General features: G+C 36.2%; 1 protein-coding gene across 12 annotated transcripts in view; it reads left to right on the top strand.

The window, feature by feature from the left end:
• SCN2A (sodium voltage-gated channel alpha subunit 2) overlaps positions 1–24,708 on the top strand; it is a 181,593-nt gene that overhangs the window by 85,669 nt on the left and 71,216 nt on the right. For 6 of the 12 annotated variants that reach the window (XM_004464382.4, XM_058300720.1, XM_058300721.1 and 3 more), the window contains 9 exons: positions 1,252–1,569; positions 2,438–2,556; positions 16,403–16,492; positions 17,192–17,320; positions 17,894–17,985; positions 18,863–19,135; positions 21,640–21,703; positions 23,196–23,337; positions 23,483–23,689. In XM_004464382.4, coding sequence (XP_004464439.1) covers positions 1,303–1,569; positions 2,438–2,556; positions 16,403–16,492; positions 17,192–17,320; positions 17,894–17,985; positions 18,863–19,135; positions 21,640–21,703; positions 23,196–23,337; positions 23,483–23,689 — 1,383 coding nt within the window. In that variant the 5' untranslated portion in view covers positions 1,252–1,302. Of the gene's footprint in view, positions 1–1,251; positions 1,570–2,437; positions 2,557–16,402; positions 16,493–17,191; positions 17,321–17,705; positions 17,798–17,893; positions 17,986–18,862; positions 19,136–21,639; positions 21,704–23,195; positions 23,338–23,482; positions 23,690–24,708 lie in introns of all 12 variants that reach the window. The other 6 variants (XM_058300726.1, XM_058300725.1, XM_058300727.1 and 3 more) reach the window with 3 other exon arrangements.

The following is a 24,708-nucleotide window of genomic DNA, read 5'->3' as shown; positions in this document are numbered from 1 at the left end:
TGGCATATGCTGCAGAGATGAACTGGATATTAATGACTTTTGCTTGTAGAAAATGCATTTCATATATTTAAATAGAAACTCATTCTTGTGATGCAGGGGTTGAAATAGATTGTTGTTTTTTTTTAAGAAGAAAATAATAGGCACATGATTTGTATACATGGCATGCAGGAGTCAAGACTTTTGGTTGTATTATTTTAAATAGAATAGAAACTCTTGCTGTAGCTTCAGGGATAACATTTGGTAGACTGTTGTCCTTAGTTATATGCTTTAATATAATAAAATATGAGTAGAGTACCAGTGAAACTCAATTTGTGTTATAGCAAAGACCCATATAATAAGAGCTTGCTTAAAAGATAAACTACCTTAAACTTTTTTTTTTCCAAGTCCAAATTCTGAAATGGATACTCTTGGACTGCTATGCTCAATTTTTGTGAAATGGACATATTTGAGGAAATGGGCTATCCCTACAATATTTCCTAAGGTGCTGCAATTCTGTTAATTTGCGAAACAATTGCACTAGTTAGCAGCAGCTTGCTAAGCCAGGGGGTCTACAGACCTCTGATGTGAGTGACTTCCTGCCCGGTTTGGCAGGAGCTGGGTCCCTTCCTGTGCAGCTTCCGAGCAATTCCATAAACAATCAGACATCCCTTGCTCCTTCTCCCACCCCCTTGGCTTTCAAGCAGTATCTACCTATGTTTCTGTAACCAAGGATTTCAAAATTCCCAGAACTCTTTACCAGGTACATTGATTTTGAATAAGCACTTAAAAGATGGTAAAGTGGGCCAAAGGGAATGAGGGAAAAATGGAGAGATATGTGCAGGATCCCCGCACGGCCCATGTTCTAAAATTTTGTGTGATTTTTCATCTCTTATTTTAGATGTCAGATGTTTTTTCAGAAAGGATGATGAAAAAGATGGCTGCCAAAATATCTACACAAGTGAAACAGCAAGCTCAAACTAGTATCCTCCATTTCTTAGCTCTGAATTAAATATTTTACCCCAAGAGACATAATCACTTAAAACATTTTGGTTGTGGGAGATTAGATCACCTAATAGACACCTACCAAATGTGTAAGACAGAGTTCCATGCAAACAAATGAATGAGTGTATGAGAATTCTCTGAGTGCCAAGTACAGCTTCCTTTTAGAAATATTATAGATATATTGGTTTATATCTTTTATTTCAGTCTCATGTAACTGCCACAGTCACCTTATATCCTAATGGCCATTGCTTTTTTCCCCCATTTCTCTAGCACTTTCTTATGCAAGGAGCTAAACAGTGATTAAAGGAGCAGGATGAAAAGATGGCACAGTCAGTGCTGGTACCACCAGGACCTGACAGCTTCCGCTTCTTCACCAGGGAATCTCTTGCTGCTATTGAACAACGCATTGCAGAAGAGAAAGCTAAGAGACCCAAACAAGAGCGCAAGGATGAGGATGATGAAAATGGCCCAAAGCCAAATAGTGACTTGGAAGCAGGAAAATCCCTTCCATTCATCTACGGAGACATTCCTCCAGAGATGGTGTCAGAGCCCCTGGAAGACCTGGATCCCTATTATATCAATAAGAAAGTGAGTTCTTAGTCAAGTTACTTTTACTTCCCCTACTTACTAAGTGCCTTAGTGCTAATCCCAGGGTATCTGGGAAAGAGTGTTGGTCCCCACCCCTCCGCCTAAGATCACTGACTATGTAATGAGCCCATTATTCTAGAAGTATTTTGGAAGCACCTATCTAAACCTCTATCTCTGTGACACTCAGAGACGCTAGAAGGCATCTGGCAGTGGGGGATTGAGGAAGTGAGGAAAGCTATTTTGCCTTTTCGAATACCAATCATGTTCTTAAAAACAGCAAACATTGACCTGATTCGCTCACAAGGCAGGGAAGCAAAAAGTGAAAACCAGGAACCATTTTTGAAAACCTGAGTTAGTATCTCCGTGAACAAAATCTAAATACCTCTTTATGCTCTCTAATTCTATAAAAGGTACCTTGATCTTTAGCTGTTTATACTTTCATACTAGACTTTGTTCTTTCTGTGACTCTCCACCGAAGAAATAATAGCAGGTATCTTGCAAGTGCCAAAAGAGTTTTCATGAAAAAAAATTTAACTGCAGAAGTAATAAAAGTCTTGTCCTTGTGTTTTATGTGGATCACGTAATATCACAAACAGTGATATTAAAACTTGGTAAAAATGCTAAGAATTCCTTTGGCATGAACTATACATTTTCTTTATTTTCCTCTTTAAATCCTCATATCACTCATCAAACTTTGGAGAGTTTGTAGCACCCAGAAAGAAACAGCACCAATCATCGTGTCATATGTTACTAATTAGTATATAACCATAATTATTTTATGGGGCAATGGTTTTTACATAACAGTCTCTTACAATGTCTTTTATATATATCCTAAATTCTGTTTTTTTTATTTTGTTTTCTTTTTCAGACATTTATAGTATTGAATAAAGGGAAAGCAATCTCTCGATTCAGTGCCACCCCTGCCCTGTACATTTTAACGCCCTTCAACCCTATTAGAAAAATAGCTATTAAGATTTTGGTACATTCATATCCTTTTTGCAAAGAGTCACTTACTGTGATTTTGCTGCTTTGACTGAATTTTCCAATAGAGTATTTTTCAAAATATATGTGGCTGGCAGATTTATGGGGTCCTGCCTTTTCTTTCTGTAATAGGGTCACGGGTAAGTGAACCAGGTTCTCTAATCTTGTATTTCTTTTACTTTACTCACTTCTTCTCCCTTTATTTCTTCCTTTCCCTTTATTTCTTCCTCTTTCTTAGATGTAGATGCTACATCCTTTTACAAGCCTTTAAATTTTATGTTATATAATGGACTAAATTCCATGAACAAATGTTCTTTGCTGTTTTTTTCCATTTGGAAGATATGAGCATAATTTGAATTGTATACTTTTATGTAGTTTTATCTTAATTTTACTACTTTTTGCTTTTCATTTCGGCATTTGAAAGCAGTGTTAGAAAATGTTTACAACTATGACTCTATAAAAACTGAACTTTCAAATATTTCTTTAAGTTCTTTTCCAATAGCATTCCCATTGATTTGCTTTCTTGTTTCTTCCTTTCTCCCTCTTTCCCTCACTCTTTCCACTCTCTCTTTCTTCCTTCCTTCTTTCCTCTCTTTCCCTCTCTTTCTCTTTTGCCAGTGTACCGACATTTTATTCAAATCACGGTTTCTGCATAATTATTGCTCCACAAAGGCTTTATGTCTGTCTACCCATATTTTCCTCATTTTATTTTTCATTCTCCTTATTTTAAATATCTACTTACTATAAATTGGATTTATGACACTTTAGTGGAAGAAGGGAATTGATTTATTCTTGGAAGCTAGAGTAGTTGGGAATGAAAGGTTTTATTCTAGACTAGGGATAATGGTCTGTCCAAGAGCCAGGCCTGTAAAAGTCAAGGATGCAAAGGTTTGGAAGTCTGGGGATGTGCCAGACTGGGACATTTATAGGAAGAACAGGCAAGTCTTGGTATGAGGACTGATATCATCAGGACACAGATGTAAGAGAGAACTGAAATTTAAGCAAAGTGTCAGATGAGGCAACATTTGATATTCTTTCTTCTGTAGAAAGGGTTATTGCCTAGGATTCCATGACATTGTCAGCTCAGGACCTGACTCTAAGATTTATAGTAAAGAAGCTCACCACCTCTAACAAGCTAACAAAATATTTGAATTAGATCAGGTAAGGAATTGGATAAAGTAGGAAATTCAGAAAATGGGATGAATGTGGTCCAGGGAACTCTTCACAGTTCTGAGAAGAAGGGGTGCAAACCATGTCCCAGGCTTACCTGGTATGTGACAAATGATCTTTTAGAAATATCGCACTCTAGAATTTAGTCCCCTTTCAACATCGAGTTGATTTCCACTATCACTCCCAGTTTTGCATAGACATCAACATATTTTCTTTGATATTCATGTTTTATGTATTAAGATTTCATAATTTCTTATAAATTAACTTAGGCAATAGTGTTTTCTTATGTCTAATTTTTAAGTTAGAGAATTCAGTTGTACACAGAGAAAAAAAATCTTTGAGCAATAAAGTTGGGATTTAAATATGGGTCTCCTGAATTATAAATTATGATCTATTATTGTTTGTATGAGTATTTATAATCTGAGTAATGGGTAAATCCTTTCACAAATTATTCATTATATTTTAAGTAATTATATACCCTTAGGTAAATGTAATTTATTTATGAAATTACATGGAAAAATCAGGAGTTAGCCCAATAATCTATTTATAGTAGGGACAGGGAAAATACACATTGAATAAATAAATGACTAATAAATGAGAGGTTGGAGAATCAACAAAAAACAAGTGACAGAGATAAGATTTGTATGGGTCAGAAAAATCTATTATGGGTCGGCCCTCAGTGAACAAAGTTGAAATGAGAAACCATCCAGATTTGTTCAGGTATGCCAAGCTGAATTGTTGACTCTCCTAGAGACTTACGTATGGTTTATAGTCATAAATTTCTTCCACTGTAGAAAAGTAGATTTTTTTTGTTTATCTCTAATTGTATGAATTAGAATATTGTATCTTGGATGCCTCATTTTGGAGTTGAGGTATAAGAAAAGAAAAGGCAGGTGGGCTAATAGTCTAAGATGGATAAATCCTGCAGTATCTTGGTGATAGTGGTCAATTGATCAGAGATCCTCATAAGTTTATATATATGTAATATGGTACAGCTTGCAAATGTCTTTCTCAATGATTTTGCCCTTTATTCCTCATAATACACACCCTGGATTCAAATTCTGGTGTTCTGACTTCAAATGTTGTTCCATTTACTACAAGTTAAAAAATGTTTAGAAATGGTCATGGTTTTGGCACAATTTGGAGGTGATTATATATTTACTATCGTTAGTTTATAAACCAGGAAATGGCCATCCACAATGAGGAAGTTAGTATTTTAAACCAGAACTGATACTTTTATTCCCAACCAAATGCCTGACATTTCAAAGAGAGTTGTTATCTTCATTAGAAGCTGTTGCATATCAAAATAGCTTTGTTTCTTAATTTGGCAGAAAGAGAAATTATATTTATGCTTGCTATATTTTTGTCAGGGTATATTTTGAAAACTGAAAATATTTTTCACGTGCTTGGTATCTTGTTTTGGTATTTAAGTAAAATATGGTTACATTTTCTAGATAGAAAACAAGTTAAAAATAATCCATATTCCTAAAATCTACCAGAGTTTTAAATGAGTTTCATGTTAGTTTTTATTTTTTTAACTTAATATGCATACTTCCCTTCTTTGTTTTACATCCTTTACTTATTCATTTGCAAATATTTACTAAGTGCCTACTAAGTGATAGATATTCTTCTTGGCATTGGGATGCACCATTGAACAAAACAAAGTCCCTGCTTTTGTGTAGTTACATTCATATGTGTATGTGGTTTGTGAGGATAAAGATAATAAACAAGTAAATCATAAGTCAGCGAGTAATATATGCAATTAAGAAAAATAAAGCAGTATAAAAGGAAAGAGTGGCAAGGTACTGTTTTGGAGAGTATGGTCAGGGAAGCCCTCTCTGTTAAGGTGACTTTTGAGCAAAGATCTAAAGGAAGAGAGGGAGTGAGGCATGAACGTCTGGGGAAAAACTTAAGTGCAGTGGGAGCAGCAGGCCTGAAGGAAAGTATAGAAAGTGTGCTTGGTATGTTCAAGAATCAGTAAAGAGACAAGGATGCCTGGTATAGAGTGGACCAGGCAGAGATAAGTTCAGGGAGAATGGAGGTCAGGGGTCGAAGCTGTAAGTTATGGTAAGGACATAGAATTTACTCTGAATGAGATGGGGGAGATGATTGGAGGATTTTCAACAGAAAAGTCATATAGCCTGACTCTTAGTTTAAAAGGATTGCTTTGGCTGATGCATGGAGAACAGATTGCCTGTGAGGGGAAAGGGTAGAACAAGGAGATGGATTGAGGGTCAACTGTGATCATGAAGGCCAGAATGGTGGCAACTTGGATTATGGTGGACACAATAAGGGCGGTAAAATATCATCAAATTCAAATGTGTTTCACAGAGGAATTGACAGGGTTTGCCGAGGAATTGGGTGTGGGGTATGAGGGTATGAGAGTACTAAGCATTACTCCAAGTGTTTAGTCCAATCAAGAAAGAAGAATGGAGTTGCTGTTTACTGAGCTTGAGAAGACTTGGGGTGGAACAATTCGGTGGGTAAAATCAAGAGCTTGATTTTAAATATGCTGTGTTTGAATTGCCAATTAGATATCCAGTGGAGTTGTTGAGATCTTAGGTGCAAATACATGTCTGGTGTTCAGGAAAGGTTTGGGGTTGGTGATATAATTTTGGGAGATGCCAGTGTGTGAAGGGGGCTTAAAGTCATGAGACTTGATTAGGCCACCAAAGACCTGGAATACTCCAAATCACACAACTAACACTGAGCTGTCTATCATTCACAGAAGGTAAGAAAATGAAAAACATAGGGTTTGGTACTGAAAACCTGAATTCGAATTCCACCTCTAAGATTTACATGGCCTTGGGCCAAGTTACTACAACTGTTTTCTCCATCAGTAAAATTGTAATCACAATTTATACATCAAAAATAAAAAGATGTAATATAAGTACCTGGCATCATATCTAGCACTTAGTAGGTATTTAATAAATGGTGGCTATAATAGCTAGTTGGCAGTGCTAGGTATGATTCTAGTAGCAGCTGCTGCAAGTTTTGCAAAAGTTAATCTCTCATATTACTTAAGAAATCCCATGAACAACTCTATATAATTCATTATATCTTCTGGATTGACTTTGAAAACAAAATGTTTACATAGCATCAGAGTTTGGAAATGTAAGTGACCAAAACAAAATATGGTTGGTTTCAACCTTGTCATATTTCAGGTTAGATCACTGAGGCTCAGAGTTGTTTACTGTTTTTTAAAGGTTGCACTTTGTATCAATGACAGAGCTAAGACTTCCAACCCAGTCTCCTGATTACCAGCCCAGGGCTCTTTGAATTGTCCATCCAACAGAAGAAAACCAATTTCTAATCTCCCAGGTATAATGGACTGGGGTCATTGCCAAGACCTCCATATGCATTTCAAAAACTTTTTTCAGTCAAACCTACTAATTGATTAAGAAAGTGTCTTCTTAGTTCACCCCAAATTTATTTGGTACCAATGTCCAAATAAAAAACACCATGGTTTTCTATGCGAAGAACTATAAAGGTATGTAGGAAAGAGGGGAAACAGCTTATAATTTCCATTTCTTCTGCTTTCACTACTTTCAGGTGGTTGAAATAGAAGCTTGTTAATGTACTATTCATTCAAAGAGGTGCTGATGCAAAGTGCCAGAAATCTGTTGGCTTTTCTAAAGGTTATTTATTTGGGGTAGAAGCTTACAGTTAAAAGGCCCTAAAGAATCCAAACTCAAGGTACCATAAGAGGTACTTCCTCACCCAAAGTCTGTTGCCACATGTTCAAGCAAGATAGCGGGCAATGTCTGTGAAGGTTCATACTTCCTCTTTCCTCTTGAGGCTCCATGGTCCCAGCTTCTCCCGATCTCAGCCTCAGGCTGGCATGGGGCTAGTCTCTCTTCTTCTGGGGCTTTCTTTCTGGGACCAGCTGCTCTTGTCTCTTCACAAGGTCTGTTGTAAACTATCAGGCTCATCTCTCTTCCCAGGGCTGCAGGATCCTCTGTGTATCTTCTCTATGTCTACTTCTTTGTGTGTCTACTTCTATATGAAAGTCTATTTTATCAGCCCACCCAGGGGGCTGGGACTCAGTGCTGAGTGCACTCTAATGAAGTGGTTGAATCAAAGCCCTAATCTTAACATAATTTAATTAGACTTCTCAGCTGAATCTAATACAGTCAAAGGGTTATCATACCCAGAGAAACAGACCAGTTTAAAACAAAATTAATATCTCTTTTTGGAATTCATATATAATATCAAACTGCCATAGTTAATAATAAATTTAAAAGCTCAAGAGTTGGACAACATATATTTGACATTTGCACAGTATTTCTGCTTGGCTCAGAAATATGCACTGGTATAGAAAAAGACCTATCCTATACTGTTTTGAACTCTGCATTTTTATGTAGAAAACCTCTAAAATAAAACTATTTTCTACCTCTACCTTTTATATATATATATCATAGGTCAAAATTTCTCTGAACCTACTTAATTTTTCCCTCTATTTCTATTTTTTATTTTTTTATTGTTAAATAAGCTTTAGATTATATAAATATTACATTAAAACTATAAGGGATTCCCATCTCTTCACCACCTCTCCCTCCCATATTCTCCCACATCAACAACATCCTTCACTAATGTGGTACATTTGTCATAACTGATGAACACATACCAAAGCACTGCCACCAACCATGGACTATAGTTTATATTATAGTTTGCACTCTATCCCGCAGTTTTGTAGGTTATGAAAAAATATATAATAGCCTGTATCATGGAGTTGCCATGCAGGACAACTCCAATTTTCCTGAAAATACCCCCATATTACAACTATTCCTCCCTCTCTCTCCCCTGAGAACCACCAGTGGCCACTGCCTTCATATCAATGATAAAAACAGAATATGCTATAACAGAATATTGATAAGTCTATAATAGAATAATAATAGGTCTACTTTAGTTCATTGTTCATTCCCCAATCTTGAGGATTTGGGGATGGTGATGCCCACTCTGTTTCTAATTGAGAGGGGCTTAGGTCCCATGGGTCAAATGGATGGAACTACCTTGCTTGTAGTTGAAGACACTCTCTATTCCTTGGGATGGGTATCGTCCATCATCATCTCTTCTTAAATGTCCTAGGTGAGTCCAATGAACTGGTGAGTAGGTGTTACAGATCTGCTGAGATTCAGGGTTCAACTGGCACATGAATGGACCAAAGATTTAAGTCTCTGAGACATATATTTAACAAGTATAGTGCTAATTATAGGTTCAAATTAAAGGGGCAGAAGAGCCGTATGTAGGGAAACTATAAATGAGTCTAACTGTTAGACTGGAAAGCATAAATTCCAGAGTAAGGCCCACTGACAGGGTACTGAATTCCTGAACTTGTCTTCCCTGCTTACAGTGTCTGGATGTCTTTAGAGCACTCACAAGCCCCACTGTGTGAAGCACTGTTTACTGTGGCAGTCAATGAGATCCTGCTGAGATATGCATAAGCAGAACCTCTGCAATGACCTTCCAACTCACTTGGAAATGTCTTAGACATAAAAACTCATTTGTATTTAATATTTCCCCCCTTTGGTCCAGGTCTTTTTCTGGATGCATTGCTAGTTGGCACTTGGTAACAATCCCTTGGCATCAGGGAGGCTTATCCCCAGGAGTCATGTCCCATGCAGGGAGGATGGTAGTACATTTATATGCTGAGATTGGCTTAGACAGGGACCGCATGTGAGCAATAAGGAGGCTTTCAGGAGGTAACTCTTAGGCAATATATAATACTAGGCTAAGTTTCAATTTCACAAGAAAAGGTTCTTAAGTACAAACATCAATATTAAGAACCTGGTGTAATGGTCTGTCTTCCTTCACTACACACTGCCCTTGTATTCGGGAAATTCTTACCATTCTATTACAGAATGTAGGACTACCCAGGATGGAAATTCAATATTCTTTCATTTATTGTGTGGATCTCCACCCACAAAAATGCCCCTTGAGCACTTGAGCATATTCATGTATCTTAGAGGCATGCCCGAGGTGCACTCCTCCCCACCTATCCCTCCATCCCTGACTCCTGCACCAGTGATCCTCCCCTGCCACAATTGTGACCCTTCTGTGATCCAAAACCTTTCCATGAACAAAACCAACAAAATAACCAAATAAAATTAACAAAATGAAATTATAATTTTCAGAATAACAAATAAAATACAAAAAAATTTTAATTCAAAAATTAAAAATTTTTAGACATTGTATCTTTCATCACTGTAAGATCTGTTGTCTTATATGTACAATGACAGTTTCTTCTGTATATTCCCCCAGTGTCTTATTTTCTCCATTTTACCTTCAAAGAAACTTTAGGTTATAGAAAAGTCACATAGAGAATATTGGGGATTCCCATATATCCCATGCTTTCGCACTTTTCCACTCTTCCCTATTAATAACATTTTATATGTGGATGGTACATTTGTTACAATTGATGTACAAATATTGAAGCAATACTACTAACCATGGTCAATAGTTTACATTATGATTTACATTTTGGACCATATGCTTTCATAGGTTTTGATGAAATTTAAAATGGCAATATCATTATTGCAAGTTCATGCAGAAGAATTCTTTTTTTTTTTTAAGATTTATTTATTTTATTTATTTCTCTCCCCTCCCCGCCCCCCAGTTGTCTGCTCTCTGTTCCATTCACTGTGTTTTCTTCTGTTACCACTTCTATCCTTATCAGCGGCACCAGGAATCTGTGTTTCTTATTGTTGTGTCATCTTGTTGTGTCAGCTCTCTGTGTGTACAGGGCCATTCTTGAGCAGGCAGCACTTTCTTTCACGCTGGGCAGCTCTCCTTATTGGGCACACTCCTTGTGCATGGGGCTCCCCTACGCAGGGGACACTCCTGCGTGGCATGGCACTCCTTGCGCACATCAGCACTGCACATGGGCCAGCTTCACACGGGTCAAGGAGGCCTGGGGTTTGAACCGTGGAACTCCCATGTGGTAGGCAGATGCCCTAACCACTGGGCCAAGTCCACTTCCCCAGAACAATTCTAATGCCTTAAAAATGCCCTATGTTCCATCTATTCTATTCTTCTCTCCTCATTCCCTCAGAACCTATGGTAACCACAAAGTTTCAGATTTTGAAGAACTAGATTTACTTGCAATAATATTGAGGCTTGACATATTAGTCTGTTTTCTTTTATTAGGTACTGCCTATGTTCTCAAGAGATTCTTGTTCCTCTAATTGAGAACATAGCAAGAGTCAAGAGTCCCTAGGATGGGGGTTTAATATTTTCTTGTTTATTGTGTGGGTCTCCACCCACTGAGATAACACACTATGACAAGATGAACACCTACATGTTCAAAAGAGGCATGCCCCAGGTGTGCCCAATCCTGTATATCTCCTGACCCCTGATGCCCTACATCAGTAACTCTCCCCTACCATATTTGCCAAAAGACCATTCCCAACATTGTAGTTTTAACCACAGACCTGCAAATCCCTAGAGTCACCTGTTCCTTCCTGTAACCTTTCCCTCAGTTCTGTGGATAGTCCCACCGGACCCCCCATCCTACTCCCCTCCCAGACCAGCACTGCCGAACCCAATAGCATCACTGCAACACTCTCACGCCCATCCTCTGCCCAACCACACCCTTCACCTTATCATAGATTTGCCCACAATGGGCATCAGCTCACCACCCTCTACTCCCTTTTCGTTTCCTATAAACCCATCTTCCAGATTCTAGCTCTGTGAGTCTGCTCAATTTGCTTAAATCCTATCGGTGAGGCCCTGGACCTACTTTAGATGTTAGCTTTCAGTGCCAGGTCCCTACAGGGAATTGCAAACAGTACCTTTCCCTTCCTTAAGAATAATAGAAGTTTTCCACATTTTCCTATTCAACATAAAAAGATTTACTGGCTATAAAATTACACTCTATCCTCTAGGAAAAGTATTAGTACTCCTTTTCCAATTTGTATAAGAAAATAGAGCCTTAAAGAGTTAAACACATTGTCTGAGCCCACATAATTGGTAAAATATACATTTAGCCATGGTTCCTTGCTTCAAAGCTCAAATGCTTCATCCTACCTACATGGGTACAAGGATAGACATGGCAGTGCTTTAATTATCCAGGCTCCCTGTCAAGGACTACCTAAACCATTTTCAGTATAAACTTGAAGAGGTTTTGCTCTCATATACATATAGGAGACACTTTATATTTGGTAACTGGCAGGCTAGTATCAATTAAGAGTTACACATTTCTATTTATATGTAGTATAAAGAAATTAATAGATTAAAGAGATACTTTTTTCTGATAAAACACTATATACAGTTACTCTGCCCCTTTTGTTTTATATACCAAAGAGCTTAAGGAAATATTGTTCATGGATACATTGTTATTTTGAAAAATGTACTGTAGTTTATGTCTTGGTCTATGTATTAAGAAAATAATATAAGGTATATTCATTTTGCTACTAGTTCTAGCCCTTTGATGTCTCCTAAAATGTGGAGTTTCTATACTTTTGTAATGTATGGTATCACCATCACAAAATCCATGCCTACATTATATTTTTCACATTTGTATATTTGTTATAATGATGTGAAACTCTATTATTTCAGCCACTCACAAAAAATTCAGAAATTTGTAAATTATGTGACATAAAATAAATTCACAGTGATTTAATAAATTTAATGAATTTTGAAACTGTTTAGGGATCCCTATTAAACCAAAGGCCTAAAAAGCTTAACTGTAATTATTTCATTTTGTTTTAAAAGCAAAATCATTTTATTTATTTTTCTTTTTGGGTGTCTGTCATGCAATGTGGAAATACCTTATTTTCAGCATAATGCTTAATTGTGACTTACTGAACAATAATCATTCTTCTTACTGTTAATTGATATTAGAATTATATTCTATTATATATAATTAAATTCTACCATTTCAAAGAGTAAGATTTTTAAGAGACATAAAACCATGGTTCAGCCCTTTATATGAAATAAATCCTTAGACTAAAGTGAGTTCCATCTTTCATTTATTCTGTGACCTCCCTTTCAAAAAACGTAAAGATTTAGGGGAGCGGATTTAGCTCAAGTGGTTGAGTGGCTGCTTCCCATTTACAAGGTTCCAGGTTTGATTCCCAGTACCCCCTAAAAACAAACAAATGATAAAACCAAGTGTCGTTAGGGAGTGACTATAGCTCAGTAATTGAGTGCCTGCTTCCCAAGTAAGAGATCCTTGGTTAATCCCTGGTACCTCCTTAAAAAATGTAGAAATTTGTGTACTTGTGTGTGACGAAACAAATTTTATGCTGTATTTTGTACAACACTAAATTTATCACCAAGAATCATTAAAAAGGAAAACAAATTACTCCACTTAGGAATAAACAGATTGCAAAAGGAGTATTGTTTAACAATCAACTGACACTGTGCAAAATGGCAGGAATATCATGGTGAATAGTATAGACATGATCCCTGACCTCCTGAGGCTGACAGCCTAGTAGAAAAGACCATCATTAAATTAATCATAGAAGAAATACTGTAATGTGCTGGAGGTATATATCACTAGTAGATGTAATGGATCAGGAAGTGTTGTGAATGACTTTCTACTAGAAATAACTTTCGAAAAAATAAGAATTAAAAAAATAGAAAAAAGAAAAAGAAATAACTTTTGAACTCAGTACTAAAGAGAAAGTGCAATTGGCTAGGGTGTAGAAGAGAGCATGGAAGGGAGAAAGTAGTGTTTGCAAAGACTTTGATTTGTGAAAGAGCACCTGAAATTCAAAGACCTAAAACAAATAGAATATTGTTAGAATAAAGAGAGTTCAATGAAAAGCAAAGAAGATGAAACTGGAGGAGACACAGGTCACATCTCTTAGAATCCTGGATCTATGTGAAAATAGTCATCATCCAAAGAATAACTAAGAGTTAGAGAAAACCACCGAAATGATCACATTTACATTTACAAAGGACTTTCAGGTACAATGTGTATAATGGACTTGAAGATCCTAACAGATTCAGAAAGACCAGTTTGGAGGAAAATGCAATAATCTAGGTCAGACCTGATTGTCACTTGGACCACGCAGTGATTGGGCGTGGAGAAAAGTGGAAAGATTCCAGAGATAAGGAACAAAATTTGGTGTTAAAGTGGATGTAGAAGTTTAGGGAGAAAGACATCCAAGTGTGCTCCTTAGTTTCTAATGTCATGGGCCTTTCTCTAAGGTATAGAAATTGAAAGTGAGCAGTGTTTGGGGTAAGGAAAGAGGTAGGGTGGAAAGATCTTTAGTTCAGTTTTTTAGAATTCAAATGCATTTGAAGTGCTGATGACATACGTAAATGCAGATGTCATATGGACAACTGGATATATATGGAGTGTAGAAGAGAAGTCTAGTCTGGATAAAAATATTTGAGATTGATAGTGTAAGTATAAATAGTATGTGAAGCTCGTTGATGAGCTCTAATTGGATGAGTATAACAGGAGAAGAGATGGTAGCTTAGGATATAGTCCCAGAAAAACATTTCAAAGGATTCAGAGTAATTCTTGCTCATGAGGCAGCAAGAAAACCTGGGGAGTGGGAATTTATTGAAAGAAGTAAGAATCTATCATGTTGAATGATGCTGAGAAACAAGTCAAGTTAGAACTCAAAATTATCCTTTAATTTTTAGTAAGATGGGGATGTTTGTTGACAGAGAGTAAAGCTTCCATGGGCTGGTAGGCTAAGTATGTGACTGATACACAAAGAAGGAAAAGATAACAGTTCTAAGAAATTTGGGTGTTGAATGGAGAAGACAGATAGGGCTGTAAGGAATTGAAGAGGATTGTGGATTAGTGGGGAATATCCTCCCTTTCCTTCCCAAGATAGGAAAGACTTAAGCAAGTATTGATGGGAAGAGGCCAAACAGTGGGGGACACTAAAGATAAGAGATTGCTGAAGGTTTCAGAAAAGATGGTAAGTATCCAGGGTATGGGTGGAGAGATTGGACACTTCACATTTCATAACAGGAAGAAGGAAAGGATAGGTGCCAATGCAGAGATTTGTCAATTTGGGCCTGCAAAGTGGAGACATGGCAGTGGGATGCTATCTCCTCTCTGAGAAATAGGGAATGAGACCATCTGCTTAGGTCTGAGAGGAAAGGAAGAAGAGATTTGGAGGTGTGAAGAATGAGGAGTATTTGAGATCTTTTTGCAGACAATAGGAGCAGGAGGCAAGTGGAAAAATGCAGGACTGTGCTGAGGACAACTGAGGTTGGTGATCGTGCATTTAGAATGGTGCCAATCTGCCAAGTGTGTTATTTTCTGTAGGAAAGCCTAGCAGGACAGCGCCACAGAGGATGCTATCGTTTTATAGCAAGTCACCTTTAACTTTACCTTATTTTCACATTTGTTTGTAACAATAAAGCAAAAATATGTGTTCTTTCTCCGAAATGGTGTTTTCTGTGTTCTTTAGGTTGTGGTGCCCTCAAGTGGCTGATCCACATTATTTATATGTGACTTTTCATGTAGATGCATTTCAACAAGCTATGAGAATAAAGCAAGGGCTTTATGTCACTGGTATTAAAAATGAAAAATCAATTATTGCTCTGACCAAAGTCAGCCACAGAAACTTCCTTTCTAGATTAATGCAACATTGCTTACTGTCCTTTTGTGCTACATGTGAAACTGTTGACAAGGTTATGTGAAAATAATGTGATGATTTATAATAAAAACAGTGAGAAGGCTATGAATATTATTTACCCCCTCTTCAGGATATTCATAATTGTGTCCAAATTTACATTGATAAATGCTGCTGTTCTATATAATTGCAACTGAATCTTTACTATGCTTTTTATTTAATATGAAGGAAAATTATTTCAATTATCTGACTACTGAATATTCTTTTAAAGAGTTTTTGCAGTTGTTCAATATAATGTAAATTAAAGGGCTTTGGCAACATCTGAAGAAAGCAAAATTGAGTAGAGTAAAACCAACTGGACATGTTATAAGCAGTATTCTCTGTAGTTTAAGGAGTAAGAAAATCCATTTATTGAGCATTTATTATATGCCAGACACATTTAAGTTGCAGGAGCTTTAACATATGTTATATAATTTGATCTTCACAGAAATCTTTTGAAATGCTGTCTCTCTCTCTCTCTCTCTCTCTCTCTCTCTGTCTTTCTCTCTCTGTCTCTGTCTGTCTCTCTCTTTCTCTCTTTTATAGCCAACTCAACTGAGGCTCAGAGTACTTGGTAAATAATTTGGCCAAAATTACAAACCCAAGAAATGCCATCACTAAAACCAGCTGCCTTCTCTTACAATACGGAATTTTTTAGCAATTGCAGTATATTATATACTCTACTTAGAAAGCAATTTTTATAGGGCATTCTTCCAGGGTGACCCTTAAATTGGTATTATAATGCACTTGATTAATTACTTGAATTCTCCTGATGAATTTTTACCACAGTTTATGTACACATGGAGCTTACCATTCAATTGTTCAGCTGAGTCTGTCATTAAGAAAATTTAAATTGATGAATTATTCACTTATGAACTTCTTTTTAATGACTATAAGCACCTAAATAGCCTTAAAATATTTGATGGTTTAGCCTGAAGACATGGCCTATTAATGAGGCTGAATTATAGGTATGGAAAAAAATTCAGTGATAACAAAAATAAGATCATAAAAGTTCTAAATATGGTGGTGAATTGGGTGGTTGTGGTTGAGAATGAAATTTCCATTGAACATTGTTTTCCTTGACAATATTCTTCTACTCTATTCAATGTGCTCATTATGTGCACTATTCTGACCAACTGTGTATTTATGACCATGAGTAACCCTCCCGACTGGACAAAGAATGTGGAGTAAGTAGAAAATTGAAAAATATCTTTAAATATTGATATCTCTTTATATTTTACTGTCTCGAGACCTCATCAGCTTCTTTTGCAAGAAAAGACTGCTACTCTAAGCCAGACGTTAATACAAGTTCATTTGAGCTACTGATTTACTCTAGAATAAGGCCTGCCCATTCAGTTGCTTAAATTACTTCACTGGTTTGACTACCAATGTTTGTAGCCCTTAATCTTTCTTGCGAGTCTCACACTCATTTGATGACCAGCAGTGATTACTAATAACCACTGATAATAATGCTACCAAGTTTGTGTGTTCTATTTTTCATGATTATCACAATTCTATATTTTATTAGTACATGTTTCATGACTGTTAATGGTGCATATTTTAGGAATGACAAATGCTTCATTTTTGGATGAATATTTATTTGCTTAAACCAGGCTGAAAGCCAGTGCATTTCAGATAATGCCTTTATGTAGAACCATATCATGAAGATCCTTTAAGTTACCTAATGTGAAAAATGCAATGTTCATTTGCTTAAAATCAATGGGAATATCTTTCAGAGCTTATGTTTCTTTTGCCCTAAGCCCTCCCTAAAGTCTTTATCATAGAGAGACTTATGGGAGCCTCTCATTTTTGTTAAGTCTCTTTTAAGATATATACATGTACATTACCTACTAGATCTTAATGTTGGCATGACTATTTTCTCTCAGGTATACATTTACAGGAATTTATACTTTTGAATCACTTATAAAAATACTTGCAAGGGGCTTTTGTTTGGAAGATTTCACATTTCTACGGGATCCATGGAATTGGTTGGATTTCACAGTCATTACTTTTGCGTAAGTATCTTTCACACAGTCCCCATCCTGGAAGAGTAAATCCTTGATGGAAGCCTATACTATTTCTCCTTGGTGGCTTCCCTTTACAGGTCACACATTTTCTTAGTTGCCATGTGACTTTAAAATTTTTTTTTACAATCAAATCATTCACTTTGGAGAAATTAGGAATTATCACAGTAAATTACCATGGTTATGGTTTCAATTTGTGCTGTAAAGTAATGAAATAAAGTTTCTGAGTAACAGATTATGATTGATGACAATGCCATTTTTCTCTTATGTGGGAAATCTGATGGCAACCCTCATTGAACTTGAAAAGGTCTTGATAAAAGACCAACATAGACTTAGATTTCCCTAAATTCTGAATAACTCTGATTTAATTCTACAGGTATGTAACAGAATTTGTAAACCTAGGCAATGTTTCAGCTCTTCGAACTTTCAGAGTATTGAGAGCTTTGAAAACTATTTCTGTAATTCCAGGTAAGAAGAAACTGGTATAAGGTGGTAGGCCCCTTATATCTCCAACTGTTTCTTGTGTTCTGTCATTGTGTTTGTGTGTGAACTCCCCTATTACAGATATGTGACAGAGTTTGTGGACCTGGGCAATGTCTCAGCGTTGAGAACATTCAGAGTTCTCCGAGCATTGAAAACAATTTCAGTCATTCCAGGTGAGAGCTAGGTTAAACACCGAGGCTGACTTTAGCTGTATTGGTGCTAAAATCACAGCTTTTGTGCATAAGCCTTGTTGCTTGTCACATATTGCAAATAAATATGTAAAAATGCAAGAATCACTACATCAGGATTGGGATGGATTTGATTCTTGCCTTTTTATTAGTTGCTTTCTTTACAACTGTTCTAAACCAGCCTTTGGGTTTAACAAGATTGTGCATGAGGCATTTGCAGTAACAGGCTACATGGTTTGCATCTTATAACATCAAGCTTTCTGCATAGAGGCTAAACTCTGAGGCATTCAAAATGATGCAAATTTGACCATTTAGGTCTAAAATTGGTAATGTGTTTAACTGCAGACAAATAATAGAGCAAGGGATAGCATGAGTGCTGCATGGGGCTCAGTTTTCAGATGTCTTCTTTCTTTAACCCACACTTGAGCTTGCAGAATTCACAAATATATGATCTCATACTTCAGTGGCTTTAAGATTTTTTCTACACTAGTAATATAGACTATTCTAGAATCAATATGGGGTTAAGGCATAAGACATCTGCAAATAAAAGCAAAATATTTATACAGGGTTGGTGTTTAAGCATGAATAACAAAATCATTTCTTTTGCTGTAAGGAGTGTTTGGAAATACACGTTCTGTTCATTTCCATTCACAGTTTTCTAATGAACATTCAAGTTCTGCTCTTCATTCATTTTCACCAGCTAGCAGGCTTTTCATGAAAATGTTATTCAATCACAAACATTAAACTAATATTGTTGGCATTCTGCATGACATCTTTATTTTCCAGGACAAGCTCATGATGTTTTTGTCCATAAATTAGCTGTCAAATAGTGTATTTAAATTCTTGTCTCTGATTTCTGTAGGCCTGAAGACCATCGTGGGGGCCCTGATCCAGTCGGTGAAGAAGCTCTCCGACGTCATGATCCTGACTGTGTTCTGCCTGAGCGTGTTTGCCCTAATTGGGCTGCAGCTCTTCATGGGCAACCTGAGGAATAAGTGTTTGCAATGGCCGCCAGATAATTCTTCCTTTGAAATTAACATCACTTCCTTCTTTAATAACTCATTGGATGTGAATGGTACCACTTTCAATAAGACAGTGAGCATGTTTAATTGGGATGAATATATTGAAGATAAAAGTAAGATATATTCTTTTAACCATTAAGTTGTTTAGTCCTTTAGATTTATATATAGAGAGAGAGCAGAAATTATCTCAACTTTGATGTGAACCAAATGACATAGACCATTTTAAGATAACTTAGCACATGTGATAGAGAAATCAAATGAGTCTTACTCCTTTTTCTAATCTGTCAATCAACATGATAAATATAATAATGTGAAAATATGTGATCATTTTCTAACCAGTATTGAAAGCAATATTATATTATGCAATATAAAAAAATATTTATCTGGTTGGCAAGAATCAGGAGGTTTTAGTTATCTTAATAAAAAATCGGTAGGTTGAACTATTCAGTGTATTACAATGAATTGTATTATGAAGAAGCCTGGGGAAAAATCATTTGGCTTACCTGGTTGACTCAATGTCTGTATTGAGTACATGCGATATGTCTGGAAATAGAGAACCCATTCACCTAGATGAAGCCTGAATTTGCATACACCACAGAGAATTAAGAAAGCCTGATTCAACCATTAACTTACTGATGATGCGAAAGTATAAACTAAAAACCCACCTCTACAGTATTCCCATTCTAATTTATCCCTTTAGTGATGGTCATTGTATTGCAGCTGTTTATCAGTATCATTTGATTTTATTTTAGCAATGGATATCAGAATAAGTTGATGATGCCATATACTTCAGTATACTTTATATCATTGAAGTAAACTTTCTGTCTGTTGGATATCTAAGCCCCTCCTTCTTCATGTTCAATTAGCTAGCCAACTTCCACTCATCTCTTGATTATCACTGCTCCATTGGTAGCACTACTTATTCTGAGGTATCCTTCCTGATCTACATGCTTTTTTTATAACCATATATAATTTTATCACCTTTCACATTCTGTTATTGTTTTAAGAATTAGCATGTTTGCTAGAAATTTTTACTAGGGGAATAAGATTCAGCAGATAAATGAATAAATAAAAATAGGTTTTCCTATTTATTACTATTATAAAAGCAGCACAGCAATCTTTGCACATAAATCTTTTCCCTATTTCCAAGTCTTTCCTTAAGATGGATTCCTATCAGTAGTGACTTTAAGGTCAAAAGTTATGACCAAATTAAACCATGAGAAAAAAAGCCAAATTGTTCTCCATAGAGAGCATACCAATTATATATACCCTACAACAGTGGCTGTCTTACTGAACTCTCATTGACATAGACTATGACCGTATTTGTAAATCTGGGTAGAAGGAAGAATGTATCCTACTGTTCATTATTTCCTTAATTATTAATGCAGTAGAATTTTTAAGGTATCTTTATTAGTATCTTTAGTATGTTATATATTTCCTATAACATGAAATATCTGTTGGTATTTTTATCCATTCTTCTACCATGTGACAGTAGGTTTGGGGGAATTCATACGAACTTTTAAATTTATTTAGTATATTGTCATATTAATATTTTGCTCCTCCAATTTGTTGTTTCTCATTTTGTTGTTTGTTTTGATATATTTTCTTTTTATGTTTAGAAAATGTTTCCTAATTCAGAGATAATAAAAATAGCCACTTAGTTATCCTATATATATAACTACCTATATATGCTACAAATAAAATCATCATCTATATACTTGATATATCATTTTCATGAGTTTGTATTTTATCTTCAATCATTAGAAAGCTAAAAATACTTTTTCATGTATGTTGTTAGGTAAAGATCTTTTTTTATAAAATAAATGAGCAATATTTCTCTACATACCTTACCAGGATAATCCTTGAATGTTGGATTTAAGTATTCCTAAATACAATCACAATAATTTGGGGAAAATTATATGCATATGTGAGTGTATTCATATATTTTTGTGAATACAAAAATGCTTATGTGTGTATATTTTCCTTAAACCATCTTTGCAACTTGTTAAGGTATGCCCTCCGAATAAAACTCGATATATTTGGAAAATATATAGTTCAAAAGAAAGAAGTTCATCTTGTACATTTGAAAAACAGTAATTAATCCAAAACCTCAAGCAAGACACTTATTTACAGCATCATAAGTAAAGAAGGGACAAATACCTAAGCCCACTTCTCACAGGAAATTAATTTAAATTGGCAGGGGGAGAAAAGTCAAAATCTATTCTGAATTCAGGCAAAAAGTATTTGTAAAGTAATATTTTATTTGCATGGAAGCATTTAAAGGGAACAAGTCTTCCTCTCTCACTGCTTGAGCCAAGGAAACAACCTTAAATCAAGAGCTCTTCTTTAAGCTCCCAAGCAATTTGAGTTTGTATTTGTAATAACTGCTGCTATGAGAACAGTTATTCCCTCTGAAAAAAAAGATTCTATTTAAAGCATATTTTTCCAACATTTGATTAATCAAAATGTCGTGTTTTGATATTTGTTTAGTAATCAATTATTATCTAGACTTTGACATATTTTATCCGTTCTTGTATAAGCTTTATTACCTATCTACTACTGCTGATGTGTTTTGAGGACTGTTAATGATTCTTGTTACTCCTTGCTCTTTAAATAGGTCATTTTTACTTTTTGGAAGGGCAAAATGATGCTCTGCTTTGTGGCAACAGCTCAGATGCCGGGTAAGTGACACTTGGGCTGGAGTCTCAGCCTGCACTGCTCCATCAGCCTTGGAAACCTGCCACCTCCCTCTACCCAGGCCCCACTCACTCCTCATTCAAAGTCCTTCTTAAATTCCACTTCATGTTGACTCTCAGAATAACTGGGATAAGTGTGGATTGTCACCTCCTTCACACACTTATATCCAGCAATTATTTTCTCATACTAAGTCACAGCTAATCTTCCGAATAAATTCAATAGCAAACAGAGAAAAAAGTAGTACATATACAGGAGAAGCTTCAGTTAATGGAATTCATAAGCATGTACCTCGTAAGTGTGATATTTTATATATTGGTTTACATGGGTTTACAATGTAAATTGTCTGGAGATAATGTCAATATCTGAGGCCTGGTGAATGTAGTGTAGCATATTTTAGCAAAGTGGTTAAGGGCATAGACTGGAGAGACTGACTGAACAGTTTCGAATTCTTACTCCAATGTACAACATCACTTCCACTAGTCTCAGTTTACACATTTGATAAATGTGTATAATAATTGGGCTGCTGTGAGGATTAAGTGGATTAATAAATATATAGCTCCTAGTGTGCTCAATAAGTGCTTTTAATTTTCATGATTGACATCATGTGACTTTTTATTATTGAGAAACAATGGATCTGGAATTAAGTCTAGAAGAATTCAGAGAAATAGCCATCTTTCCTACTTGGCAAGATTTTAGAATTAAAGATAGACATCTGATATTCTGGACCTTAGTAGCTAAGTAATACCTGTAACAAAATCCCCAATGTTAACAGGGTTTGCATTTGGCTGAAGTTTGTACTGCCTTCAGCTCCAAATTCTAGTGATAAGAAGAAATCCATCTGATTTTATTTCCTTGTGCATGTTGTCTAAATGCATTGCATACAATGTCTCATTCGATGCTTGCAAATTTGCCGGTCAGGTTTTAGTAGCCCTTTCCTACGTAAGAGGTTCCCCAAGATTAACAAAGCTAGTAAACTTGATTTAGATTATGCAGCCCAGAAGTGGCAGCCTGACTGTTGAGCCCAGGTCTCCTTGAACATTAAAGTCATCTGAGCAAGTCCTAATTGTGCAGGGCCATTCTCTACCCTCAATGTTCCCTTTCCCCTCCTCTCTGCCTTGCTCCCACACTCACAACGCTAATGAAGATATCTTCAGAGAAGATCAATTTTCCCTATAGACTTAATTATCCATGTCAAAATTCCAAGAACATATTAATCATGAGATCATTGCTTTTATGTAGAAGCATGATAAATATAATAATGGCAATTATAATCACATAAGAATCCACTATTAAACTAGATTCTGTTATTTGTATAAATCAGTCCACATAGTGCTGGGTTAAGTACTATTGAAGGTGAAAGAAATCTGCTTTCCCTAGTGTTGTGTAAAATAGACTTCAGCGTCTATAAAAACAGGAAAGCCAGTAAGCAGACTTGCAATTTACTGAATTCCTCTCTTTCCTCTAACCTAATTACAGCCAGTGTCCAGAAGGATACATCTGTGTGAAGGCTGGTAGAAATCCCAACTATGGCTACACAAGTTTTGACACCTTTAGTTGGGCCTTCTTGTCTTTATTTCGACTCATGACTCAAGACTTCTGGGAAAACCTTTATCAACTGGTGAGGACAGAGGAAAAGATTCTTCTAGGAAGCATGAAATGCTGAGATCAAGAGAATTGCTGTGAAACCCTTTATTACTGTAGATAGAGTGCAAACTTGTAAAATCCTATATCAAATTTAATAAAATGTCTCTTCAATTTTGCAGACGTTACGTGCTGCTGGGAAAACATACATGATATTTTTTGTGCTAGTCATTTTCTTGGGCTCCTTCTACCTTATAAATTTAATCCTGGCTGTGGTGGCCATGGCATATGAGGAACAGAATCAAGCCACGCTTGAAGAAGCTGAACAGAAAGAAGCTGAATTCCAGCAGATGCTTGAACAGTTAAAAAAGCAACAAGAAGAAGCTCAGGTATAGTTGTTTATCTCAGTTCTCTGACCTAAATATTGAGCCCAATGGTCTTTAAGACACAAAATCAGCAGTGGTTGACATTTGAAACCAATCGTATGTTTTGTTAAGTGCTACAGTCTTTTAGACTATTTGATTATTCCTGTACTTTGATTTTTACTGCCAATATTAATGACACCTAAACATGGAGAATTATTATTACTTTATTGACATTTTTTCTTCCTTTTCACCCCTTATGGACCTTAACTATTGACATCCTCATTTAATCATGCTTACAAAGTAGTTAGACCTAGGTGCCCTCAACTAAAACATTGTGTTAATATTCTGGGAAAGAGGAATTTAGTTGTAGTTGCTTCTTCATTACTATGTACTAGAAGTTGGAAAGGTCAAACACAGAGAAAAAATGACATTATTTCATAGTGTGGAAAGACAACGATCTAGTCATTATTTATTCTCTTCTGTTTGAAGAGTTAATAATTGCAAGTATAAGAAAAATGCTAGTATGCGAACTGCTGGAGAAAAACCGGCATCACTGGGACATGGAGACTGGTAAGAACCACAGGCAGAGAAAGAATTTATTGAGAAGCTCTCCCAACCAAGGGGGTCTGAAGAACAGACTTCAGCCTCCCCTACCAGCATGGTGGGGGTCTGAAGAGAGACTTCAGCCCACTCCTGGAAAAGGGGGATTTGAATTTACATAAAACTTTCCTAGGTGGAGAAATGATAGTCAGTGGGAGAGGGTTGAGGGTCCAAGTGAGGTGCAGGGACCGATAGGAAGCCCCAGAGGTGAAAATTTTCCCTGATAAATGACTAGAGAATAGTGGGTTAGGGATTTAAGGCTTCTTGGAATGCTTCAGGAGCAGATGTTTCTTTTGATCTGTAGGGATTAAAGGGTTTCTTTATCTTCCTTTGATATGTAAATAGTGAAGGTGTCCATCTCCCTCTGATATGCAGGTAGAGGTAGTAAAGATCTCCATCTCCCTCTGATATACAGATAAGGAAGGTCTCTCTCTCTCTCCCTT

Source organism: Dasypus novemcinctus, chromosome 7 (assembly GCF_030445035.2).
Source record: "Dasypus novemcinctus isolate mDasNov1 chromosome 7, mDasNov1.1.hap2, whole genome shotgun sequence".
In the NCBI taxonomy this organism is placed as follows: Eukaryota; Metazoa; Chordata; class Mammalia; order Cingulata; family Dasypodidae; genus Dasypus; species Dasypus novemcinctus.
Note: the sequence above shows the minus strand (reverse complement) of the source record. Positions and strands in the feature narration are given on the sequence as shown.